General features: G+C 47.0%; 1 protein-coding gene across 5 annotated transcripts in view; it reads left to right on the top strand.

Moving 5' to 3' along the window:
- The first annotated feature begins 5,709 nt into the window (after positions 1-5,709).
- The window catches only part of CAMTA1 (calmodulin binding transcription activator 1), a 680,765-nt gene continuing 674,216 nt past the window's right edge, over positions 5,710-12,258 (top strand). For 3 of the 5 annotated variants that reach the window (XM_028740502.2, XM_028740503.2, XM_028740499.2), the window contains exon 1: positions 5,711-6,448. In XM_028740502.2, coding sequence (XP_028596335.2) covers positions 6,424-6,448 — 25 coding nt within the window. In that variant the 5' untranslated portion in view covers positions 5,711-6,423. Of the gene's footprint in view, positions 6,449-12,258 lie in introns of all 5 variants that reach the window. The other 2 variants (XM_077931429.1, XM_028740501.2) reach the window with 1 other exon arrangement.

Below are 12,258 nucleotides of genomic sequence, written 5' to 3'. Positions count from 1 at the left end.
GAAGGGAAGCGATCCCTTTTGAGCGTTTAGTCACACACATCAAAGGAAACAAGCGTTTCCATCTTCATTTGCATTGTGAAGGCATTTGATGTGGTCCAGTTCCAAAGGCGCCGCTTGAGGAGGCAGCGAGTGCCTTTGACGGCGCTGGGGAGCAAAAAGCAGCCAGGCAAGGAGAAGGAGGAGAAGTGGGAGATGGCCCAGCAGTGCCAAGGCACTCTGCATCTCCAGAAAAGGACAGAGCAATTTGCTTCGTTACCGGGGGGACTCATCGAAGCACGGATTCCTTGACATCTGCGATGGGAATGCTGGATTGGCGCTGATTCTTCAGCTCTCGAAACGAAGGCAGTTTTAATTGCTGTCCTAAAAAATAAAATAAAAATGCATCGACTGTTTTCTACTCTGGAACAAGCTCTGTAAAACGTGGCTCCTTACTAGGGAACGCTGGTATGTTGAGTTTTTTTATTATTTAAAATAGGATAGATAAAAGAAAGCCATTCTTCACACAGCACATAGTGAAACCATGGTTGTGAGTCGAGGACCCTCCACCCGCATAGGATTATAATAAGACACACAGACACGTTATTTTAGGTTAATGGGCAAAATTAGGCCACAACTTTTATTGGTTATAGCATGTGAGTAGTATTGGCTTTGGCATTGGATGAAACAGCAATACAAGACTCCACCCTGCACAGCCAGGAGTCATATCAGGGTTAACAACCAATGGGAGGAGCTTGTTGATGCAAATACAACTGGAAGCTCCCCATGATGTCACCGGAGGTCGTGCCATGGCCCTAGCCACCAACAGGGCATTGGACAGGATCCATGACCACCGGATTCCTTTAACGGAATACCCAAAAGAGGAGGGGTAGATGATGGGGCATACCCAATCCTTCAACACAGCACGCTCCCACAGGTGGCAGTGATGGCCACCAACTTGGATGGCTTTTAAAGACGATTGGACTAATTCATGGAGGAGAGGCCTGTTGACGGCTGCTAGCCATGATGTCTGTGCTGCATCTCCATGGTCAGAGGCTGTAATGGTCCTGAGTGCCAGTTGCTGGAAACTGCAGGAGGGGAGAGGGCTCTTGGGCTCTGCTTGTGTTCTTCCCAGAAGAAGCATCTGGTTGGCCATGCGAGAAAAGGAGGGTGGGACCAAATGGGTCTTTGGTCCAACAGGTCTCTTCTTACATTCTTTTGAAGTCTCACATGCTCCCAGTTGGATGGTTCAGCCTTAGGCAGAGGAGAAGGACCATGGCAAGACGTGGCACATGTACATGCTTGGGATTCTGGGAAGTGTTGTTCATCTAGGCCAGGGGTCAGCAACCTTTTTCAGCTGTGGGCTGGTCCACCGTCCCTCAGACCATGTGGTGGGCTGGACTATCTTTTTTTGGGGGAAATGAATGAATTCCTATGCCCCACAAATAACCCAGAGGTGCATTTTAAATAAATGCACACATTCTACTCATGTAAAAACACACTGATTCCTGGACTGTCCGTGGGCCAGATTGAGAAGGCGACTGGGCCGCATCCAGCCCACGGGCCTTAGGTTGCCTACCCATGATCTAGGCACACACAACCTCTTCAGGTGAGGTGTTGACTTCACCATGACCCTCTCTGAACAGAATGTGCCCCAGAAGAACTCCATACCCTCCAACATTTCTCCAAAGAAAATAGGGACGTCCTATTCCATAATAGGGACGCAGGTGGCACTGTGGATAAAAGCCTCAGCGCCTAGGGCTTGCCGATCGAAAGGTCGGCGGTTCGAATCCCTGCAGCGGGGTGCGCTCCCGTTGCTCGGTCCCAGCGCCTGCCAACCTAGCAGTTCGAAAGCACCCCGGGTGCAAGTAGATAAATAGGGACCGCTTACAAGCGGGAAGGTAAACGGCGTTTCCGTGTGCGGCTCTGGCTCGCCAGAGCAGCGATGTCACGCTGGCCACGTGACCCGGAAGTGTCTTCGGACAGCGCTGGCCCCCGGCCTCTTGAGTGAGATGGGCGCACAACCCTAGAGTCTGGCAAGACTGGCCCGTACGGGCAGGGGTACCTTTACCTTTACCTTTATTCCATAATGATGATGATGATGATGATAATAATAATAATAATAATAACAACAACAACAACAACAACAACAACAACAACAACAACCTGGGTGGTTTCCAACACATATAAAAACATAATAAAACTATATAGGGCTGCCTTCAGATGTCTTCTAAAAGGTTGTATAGTTACTTATCTCCTTGGCTCAGGGGTCACAGAACTCCATACCTTCCAACATTTCTCCAGTGGAAACAGGGACGTCCTAAGGAAAAGCAGGTCCTTCTGGGATCAAATAAAAAACTTTACAGCTTCTGTAAAATTAGGGTGGCCCTGGAAAATCGGGACACTTGGAGGGTAAGGAACTCAGCAGGAACTTCCATGTCCTGCACTGGAGGCGTAAAGCCATCATGGCAGAACAGCTGAACTTTTGTCAGCTGGTCTATCATTAGTGATCTCTCAGGGAACCCCAGTTAAAGATGCCCCTTAATACAAGAGACATTGAGCACCATGAACTTTGAAAGAGAAGGTTCATGATTAAATAGATTCCCCAGCCTTCTCAACTTCCCCAGCAAAGAGATTCAGACAAAGCAGGAATGGCAAAGAGATTAAAATTTGCTTCCTCACAAGAGACATGACCAGCTTCCCTATTCTTTTAATTTTTTTTAGCCCTATTAGAAACTAAGATGTCAAAGAGGAGGCTGTAGAACAAATTAATACAGTAAACTGCAATTAATCACCTGCGCTAGATTGTATGCATTCAAGAATTCAGCAAGATTTTAAGAATTAAACAGCTGTGCGGCTTGAAGGGGAAAAAAGTAGAAAGTTAATCTATCATTAAAATCAGTTCTCATCCTGGAGTGTAGCCAGGGTTTTGCCGATCTGTTTGAAAAAGGCCTGAGGGTAATCTTGGGAATGGCAGACCAGTAAGCCTGACTTTAGAACCAGGTAAATTAGCTGCAAAAAATAATTAAAGATGGCATGGTATGATAGGGGCAAAGCAGCAGGGCTTCTGCAAAGGGAAAAGCTTTGCCTCTCCAGCCTAATAAGATTCTTTGAGGGAGCCAACAACACAGCGGATAAAGGGCTGCTGGCAGATAAAATTTATTAGACTTTTCAAAAGTCTTTGATAAAGTTCCTCACAAGAGGCTATTAAGAAAACTAGGTAGTCATGGGGTGAGAGGTAAAGATCTGTTATGGATTAGAAACTGGCTAGGAGATCGCTAGAAACAAAGCAGGAATAAATCTTCGATGGGCAGCAAAAGGAAGTGATTAATAATGAGGTACTCCAAGTATCCGGAGTCTGACGGCTGGTTCTAAATACATGAATATGTTATGAAAGCAAGTTGTTAAAACCACATCAGCTTTGCAATGAAGAGTATTCTCTGGTGCCTAGCCAAGCTATTCCTAAATTTATGAAATAAAGTATATGGAGATGTTATTAGGCAAATTTCTGTTTGTGTATAAAGGTGAAAGCTATGGTATTACACAGGGTTCTTCAGCAGGGAGATGGTATCGCTCCAGGTTCCCTGCTTTCACAGTCACTTTCCTGGTGAGGAGAGCAAAATGGGGCTTTATAATGTTAGGTGCCACCCCAGTTTCTGGGGAATGAGAGATTCCAGGGGTTCCAAGTGGTTTTTCCCAGGGTTTGGTTTCCTTGGAATGAAGGTCAGTGGAGTCTGCGGTGTTTTTAGAATGTATGGATTTATTTGCACAACCTGTGCAGAGGATGGAGGGACTCACAGCATTAATGCCACAGCAGAACTTGCTTTTCTTTTAGGTTTCCAGAGAAGCACCAAAACCCAGCTTTGGATCCAGCACGGAGCAAAAGATGGCTCTTCGAGCATCAGCCCAGCTCTCTCCCACATATTCTCATGCACAGCCCCTTGGGTTTTTCTTTTTTTCCATTCTAGGATAAGGTGGCATCCCACCCGGCGAGGTGAAAAAGACCCACCCATTTATCTCTATAGAAACTGAGCAACCTCTTTGGCTATATTCAATTGCCATACTTAACTTGCCAGCCAAAGCCTAAATTACCTTGACAAAGGAATTGGTCAGTATACATTCTAGTGTTGGCAGCTTCAAGACTGCAGGCTTGGAAGGAACCCATGGTATCATCTATACTGACCCCTCCAAACTTGTAAGGATAATGTTTCCTTTCTTACACATAAGGCTCTCCCGCTCCCTCCCTCTTTGGCCATGCAGGAAGACTATTATGAGGGGGGAAATCAGCCTGTGAGAGAAGAGGAAACCAAGAGGCAACAAGAGTTTATGTTGAGCAAGGGGATACAGCAGGGCTCAGCAGTGTGTGTGTGTGTGTGTGTGTGTGTGTGTATATAATCTCTCCATTTGGTCATGAGGTTCCCTGGGTGACCTCAAGCTGGTCACAGCCTCTCAGGCACCTGCGGAGGTGTGCCTTGGATTTCACCTGGCATGCAACGAAATGTGGGCATGTTCAATGTAGGAGAGACTGAGCCAGGTCAAACTGAGCAGGAAAAACAAAAAAGCCTCTGGTGCACTGTGGATTTTGGAGGGGATATTCACTGAGACCTTTCACAAGCACCACAGGAGAAAATGGCAGGGAACCCTGGGATAGAGATACGTTTCTTTCACTCTTCCATAGAATCCAGTGGGCTCATGCAGTGAAGTTGAATGAGGAAAGACAAAAAGAAGGACTTCTTCACATATTGCAGAGTTACAGCTATGGAGTTATCTACGCAAGTTGGATGTTGCAATGAATATGATTTCCCAGCTTTTGAAGTACAGAAAACCAAAAAACATCTGTTGCAACTATGCATCCATTCCTGTGGCATAAAATATAAACATATTAGGGCTGCAACTTTAATAAATAGGGCAGATTTATCTATTAAAATATGTTTTGAGTCACTAAAAACGTACTTGGGTTAAAAAAAATCCAAAACTTTAGTTTGAAAGTTTCCTGTACAGTATAAAGCTTGCAGGACCAGGAGGTGCTTGGCAGCGGGGTGGAGGGCTCCTGAAATTAATAATGGTTGTACAGTATTACCACTACTACTTTCTGTCCTAAATGTATGCTTTTAAATTAAATTAATCTTTGCAACAATTATAATGGTGATAATACTAACAGCCGTCCTAACATTGTCATTTTTAAATGGAATAGTTGCTATAACAATAAAAAATTATAATTGCATCAATAAAAAATTATAATTGCAACAATGAAATTAATCAGCGCAGTAATAAGAAAAACAGGCACAGTAATAAACAGATAATGCAATTAACACAAAGCATAATTAATTAATTAATTAATTAATGGATTAATAACGATCTTTTTATTTGCTTTTTGCAAATAAGGACCCATGCAGACACAAGCCCCTCCAGAACGCAGCAGAACAGCCAATGATGGCAGGGACCAAGGGAGATCCTCCAATCGGACAGAGATCTAGACACTTTCAAGCATTGAAGTAAGCCACTGAGAGGACCCCTTGGTCAATCAGAACTGCGGATTCGCTCCGCACCCCCTCCATTGGTCACAGTGCCCCTTTTGCGCCTCCGCCAATCAGAGCCTTTGTTTAGGGTTAACAAGGCGAGCAGGGGCGTGGCTGCCTGTCAATGCCAGCTGACCAATAGGAGCGCGCATCGGATTCCAGCCCCCGCCTTCATTCTCCCTCTCTGCTCCCTTCTCTCCCTTTGGGACGCGGCTCCCTCCCTCCCTCCAGCGTCGCGCTTCCTCGCCCTATTCGCTGCCTTGCATTTGCGTCACGGTTTTTCCCCGCCGCATCCATCCTACCGCCCTCATTTGGCACGGCTATTGGCTGAACCACCTGCCATCAACCCCCTCCGCACCTTTCTAGAGTCTGATTGGTTATGCTCCCCACTCTAGAGAGTCCCTCTGCCTCTCCCCGCTCCTTTCATCATGGCCGCACTAGCGCCTCTGATGCGCCTCCCTCCTCTTCTCCCGCCCACTCGCCGACTTAGCCGCCCATAGGCCGGCGACGGTGCCAGTCAGGCCCATCCTCCCTTCCGGCTCGCCTCTGCTCAGCGAGGGTTGGCGGAGAGAGGCATCAGTCCGCGAAAGGCCCAATGGGAGCGCCGCACTGCCTGTGAGGCGGCGGCTGGGGGGGTCGGTTGGCTGGCCCGGTGTCGGAGGCGGCGGCGACGGCGAGGGGACGCAGGCAGGCAGGCAACAGCGGCGGCAGGGGCTGGAGGTGGACGGCAGGGGGGTAACAACAGCGGCGACAGCAGGGGAAAGAGGTGGGGGGGCCTGAGAGAGAGGGAGCGGAACCGGAAATAGGTCGACAGGAGGAAGGGGCGGGGGCAGCAGGCGGTGGCGGCAACGGCAGCGGCGCGCGCGCCTGCCTGGATCCCGGTCGCGAGGAGGAGGCGGCGGAGGAGGATGTGGCGCGCGGAGGGGAAATGGCCGCCGAAAACAAGCCGGAAGGTGAGCTGTGAGGGATGGGAGGGAGGGAACCGAAGCGCCGGCAGGACAGACCCGGCTGGTTTCACTGACTGATGGAGGGGACGGCGGGAGGGTGGCCGGGAGGGCTGAGGGGACACGCGGCGGATGCGCGCAGGCGGGAACGCGCGCGCGCGCAGGGGGGGGCAGCCCCCTCCCTCGAATTCCGCTCCCGCCCCGCCGCCTCGCGCGCGCTTCCTCCAAAATTCTTCCAAACCAGCCCAACGAGGCGGTGTCTCGGCTCGGCGTCTCGGGTCGGTCTCCCGGCCCGAAAGTTTCGAGGAGCTGCTGCCGCTGCTTAGGGGAGGGGTCGGCGGAGGGGGCAGCCTGGGGGCGGGGAATGGCCGGCCAATGGGAGAGGGGGGGCGAAGAGAGAGGGGGCGCGCGCGCGCGCGCAAACCCCTCCCCCGCCTCTGCTCCTGGCGACCCTCCGGAATAGGATTCCGCCTCTCATTGCCTTGCATGACAAGTGAGGCGGGCGGTGGGGTGGGAAGAGAGAGAATCGGGGGGTCTTCCCTAGGCGAACGGGGGGTTTGTCCCTGGGGTGATGGAGATGGAGTGGGTGTCCTTCTTGAGCTGCAAGAAGAATGCTGGAGGGGCGCAAAAAGAGAAGAGTTCGGCGTGGGAACACAAAACACACATACACACGTCTGTGCCTCTTGTTTGTTAGGCTGGGGGGTGGGGTAGGAAGCAGCACTTTTAGGCAGAAATCAAAAATATTTGCCTTTAGGTACTGAATACCTAAAAGAAAGAAAAGAAACCCCTAGAGGTGACGTCTGCCTGCTCCGTGGAGCGTGTTGGAGTTGGCATGTCCCGCGATTTGGGCTCGCTGGCCAGTTCTGTCAGTGCACTGTGATGACGTCCAAGTGGGGAGGGTTGGGTGGGTTAAGGTCCTGTGTGCTAAGAGAGTGGCTGTCTGGCAGCTGTGACATGCTCATACACCCCTGTGAACACCAAAGGCATAAGCAGCATCTTTCTCTGTGTGAGGATTGCAAGCGGACAAGCCCTGCCTTTGAACACATGGTTCACCTGCCAGGGTTTGCCAGGCAAAGGAGCGACAGAGCCACCTGTTCTCCTTGTCAGTGGAAAGGTCTGTGAAAGTCACTCTTTGCATACTGGGGAAAGAGCACTGGCACTTTTCTCTCCAGTCTCTGGCACTGGAAGGTTGCGATTGCCCTCACTTCCTTTCAGGACATGGGATTGGTGCCTTTTTGTGTTGGGATATTGCTGACCCACACAGTAATCTGCCAATGGCAAATGCAGGTGAAAGTGGGCATTTACTTGTCAGTTTGGAAGATCCGTGCCTGATTGCATACAAGGACACAGGCACTCTGCTGTACGGTGTTGGTGGGACAGGCCTGCTTACTGAAGGCAGGGTAAGGTTTGAGCCATAGTGAGGTCACAGCAGGCGTTGCTATTTGTGCAATTGGAGGGAAGAAGGGATGTTTGACTTCTCCAGATGTAGGGAAAGAGAGGCATAATTTTGCCAGCTCTTTTGCTGGGCTGTGGTAAGATGTGGTGGAGTAAGGGGCAGGGGAAATATATACATCCAGCCTTTTTATGTGGGGATCCGGTTTGCTGTCACTGACAAGGGCAAGGCCTTGGAACATTAAAAAATATAACCCTGTTGATCCTTGGTCGCTAGCATGGGCAGAGAAAAGTGCTGTGGTACGTGCATGATTAATATGTGCGTGAAAAAACATCAATGTTGTGGACCAGAGAAAGAGGCAATGTTCTGGGCAGCCAAGGGCATGCCTTAAAAGGTAAGCTGGAGGCCAGGTCATCCTTTCTGTTGGTGGGGGTGGGTGGGAAACAATAAATTGAGTGGAGGACAGGGCCTTGCATCTCATGGCAGCTGAGGCATTACCATATTGCTCCAAATAGTCTATCCTCTGCTGCTGTTCAAGGAGAAGGTATGGTATTGCTGCTTGGAGGTGCAAGTGGAGGCTACAGCAGTGTCATGCACGTAGGTATTTGGCATGCACAAGTAGAGAGGCAGCCGTTTGTATAGAATAATGAATATGTGTGATTTAAATGTGTGCATGATAGCATTTTCACCCTTATGTATGCTCCACGGGCCATCTCTGGGTAGCACAGGCACACCTGTGTGGCTGGACATTCGTCTCCCCCTCTCCGTATAGAGAAGTAAATAAATTTGATGGCATTTACCCAACTTTATGCTTAGGTTTGTAATTGACCCACATCTACTTGTTTCCTTATGATGCTTCCCCTTGTTGCTTCCTCTTTGTGTTGTGGGCCTAGTGGGGCATGGGCTGGCTATTCAACCCTTGGTTTACTACCTCTTCTGCATCACGCTGTAAGACATCTGAGAGGGGACATGTTTTTAATGGGGTTGATTGACTGCTTTCAATTCACCTTCACCTCTTGGCACCATTTTGTTTCTCCTGTATATACTTCAGTCACAGGTGCAATATGGCCTAATTGATGCTGAGCCATAACAATCTTAATATGCCTCCCTCACCTGTAGGCAGGTGTGTTGGTGCTATCCATTTAGGAACATTGGAAGCTGCCTTCTGTTGAAAGAGACACTTGATCCATTGAGCTCACTGTTGCCTACACTGACTGGCAGTGGCTCTCCATGCCTGGAGATGCTAGGGATTAAACATGGGACCTTTCACATGCAAAGCAGGTGCTCTATCACTGAGCTACAGCTTTTTTATTTTTGCCTTGCATTATGGGAAGGGCCGATCCTGCCAGTGTGTGTTCATTATAGGACAGACAACCACAGTGGCCCATGCAAAGTGAAAGCTGGGGCACATGCACCCTACTGTACCAGTGTTTCTTAGGGAAAGGGGCTAGGCATTCTAGGTGTGACTTTTCAAAATGGGGATTGGTAACCATCTACTACGGAGTAGTACTAGCTCATTAGTAAAGCACATGCTTTGCAGCAGGCATCTCTGGTTAAAAAATCTTAAGAAGCTTTGGGGAAAACCTCTGTCTGCTGGAGACCTTGGAGAGCCCTTGTCAGTTGGAAATGGTGTAGATCATATTGAGCTAGGACCAGTGGGCTGTGGCTCAGTGTAAGGCAGTTTGAGATGTGGGAATTGCCATTCATAATAATATGCCCACTCAATAAACATACCCAATGTGTGATGTTATCAGACATTCTTTTCCAGTAGTACAGTATTTTGCCTTAGTGGCATTCCTTCTTTCCTTCCATCCTGTTGTTGTTTATTAAATTTGTATACTGGGCTTCAGCTGAAAATCCCAGGGCTGTTCACATGTGTGATGTGTGTACTTTTTTCTTGTGCAAATCAATCAATCTGTTCTAATGCTTCGAATATGTAAATGTGCATAACTTGTGTCTACATATCTCCATCAGAAGGAATTGCTCAATGCATATCTTCCTTGCATATGTCCTTGTGTGCCTGTCTGTTAAAATATTTAGGCAATAATCCATGTGCATGCCATTTTCTTGGTGTAGGTTAGAATTATTTTGGTCCCACAAAATATTTGGAACGTCCAGTAAGCAGTGGAGTTTCCCTTGTTTTGAGTCAGTGGGTTTAGAGTTTGCTTTGGGGCATGTTGGTGCAGGTGAGATACTGGTGTCAAAGGCCTAATATTCAAAGTAGTCTAAAAATGAGAATGAAAAAACCCCCACCTGTGATTGGGATATGGTATCTGAGTTGCTCCGAATCAATCTCAGGTGGCTTATTTTATGTATTACAAATTAGCATTCAACTTCTTTTTTGATCGAGAGCTAAAACTTTTAGCTGAACTAAAATAAAGTTGGTATGGTGCATGTCCATGCTTTAAACATTACTGCACAATGGGAGTGGTGTAGTAATTGAAATGGTGGCAGTAGTAATCAAGGACTCTAGCCAGGGATAAAATGAGGGATCAAATTGTTTGTTGTTTACAGCATTTTAAAGCAATAAATTTTATATTAAAATAAAATTGATTTTGTTAATGAATTCTCCACAAGTGTTTGAACCTTTTGTGTGATGTACAAAAGTCTTATTGAGATGTCGCCTTGGTCTTGGAATTAATTAAAGCTTAATAGGTAAAAAAATATGACATGTGACGGGAAGAGGTAAAGCCTGTAACTTTTTGGTGAAGTTGCATGAAGAGAATACGGTTTTGAAAATCGGAACACGAGGCTTTTATTGCATAGCCACAAGGGGGTAGTGATGTACTGTCAAAGAAATTTGTAGTGTATTGGCTGATCCCTTTAAGAACATTTTAAATATACACATTGGGCTGGTATATATGAATGCTAACTCTGTGAGATATTAAATTTTTTTTTTGCAAGTAAAGGTTTTCAAGGGTTAAACATGTCCTGTCTTTATATAGGCTGTGTAATGCTGGATGGTTAAATGTTCTTTTCTGTGCTTCTGTAGTCATACCTGCGCACACTTGCCAAGGCATCGGTTGCAATCAAAGTTGTTGTTTTGCATATTGCATTTAGAACTTCAAAAGTACTAAGGTGGCATGAGGTGAGGTGGGAAGCTGTGCCCAAACCTTATAACCATACGGATATGACAAGTAGGGGATGTTTACTCTTGAGATTAAAAGGCAGGTTCCAAACAGCAAAAAAATAAACCATATGTGAATTGTTTCCTTTTTGTTCAAGGCTTTCATTCATTTGCATAACTTTGTCAGAAACATGCAACATCGCCTTTATTTGTACAGTGCTAGCAGGGCTGGAAAGCAGCTTGAAATCTCTAGATGTAGTCAATGGGTTTTCAGTCGGTAGTGGTATCAAATGTCACAGAGGACTTGCACCCAGTCAAACTGTTGTGGCTGGGTACTTGGGGCCCTACATGCTGGAATGGACTTTGGAGGTCTGAGGGAGTGAAATGGCACATGTTCTCTTTCCTTATGGAGATGCTGCTGAAACAGTATAGAATGGGATGTTAATATGTGTTTGCCTTAATAGAGAAGGTGAAGAGTCTTTTGTTAACATAGTAGGTCAAAGGATGCCATTCAAAATCTTCCACCCGTTTTATAACTCTTGTGCTTTAAAATACCCCATTTGCAACTGCACATATTCAGCTAAACATGTACTGTAGCTATACAATTACCCACATCTTTCCCCCCATTCACAAAATCACTGACTTGAGCTCCCAAATTCATGGCTTCTGCACGTCCATTTGCTGTGCGCCGTGGAAGTTTCGGGATAATCGAGCTTGCGTGGGTGAGTAAATGGAGAGGAAGATGCTGGCTTTGCCTTCTAAGATGCGAATAAGCATTTTCCTCACGTAAAAGGTTGTTGATGTCCTGTTTTGGTACAGGCATTACTTGAGGTGAATGAATTTCATGTGGGCTAGTAGTTATAAGCCATAAAGTTGCTTGAATAGCGCTTAAAGCTTCATTCTTGTACAATGTTCAGGAAGTCTAGTTCTTTGGGGACTTCAACAGCTGTTAGTGTGTTGAGACGATTAACCTGCAAGGTCACTTGTTTCTCTGCTGCAGAAGGTCTGCTGTAAGCCTTGACTTGCACCCTGTTTAAGCAGGAAGGTGTCATGTAGTCTTGCCATGCCATGTGATAGTAGTGTTGTCATGTGATATTCATGCATTAGTGTTTAAAAATGTCTCTTCATGTATTGCCCTTCCTCAACTACATTCTTGGTCCTTGTCGATAGTAGATGTGAATGCTGGCATTTAAATTAACATTCCGAAAACTCTTGCTCATCATCAAACTCCTGTGAGCTCTCTGAGATTGCCATATTCCAAACTGCTTGATCCCCACCCAAAAAGAACATTTTACCTTCATTACTTTGTGTTTACTTTGTCTGTAAATTATTACATAATTTTAAAATGGGTTGCACTGT

The sequence above is a fragment of the Podarcis muralis genome, chromosome 7, assembly GCF_964188315.1.
Source record: "Podarcis muralis chromosome 7, rPodMur119.hap1.1, whole genome shotgun sequence".
Classification (NCBI taxonomy): domain Eukaryota; kingdom Metazoa; phylum Chordata; class Lepidosauria; order Squamata; family Lacertidae; genus Podarcis; species Podarcis muralis.
This window is presented reverse-complemented; position numbering and strand designations above follow the sequence as displayed.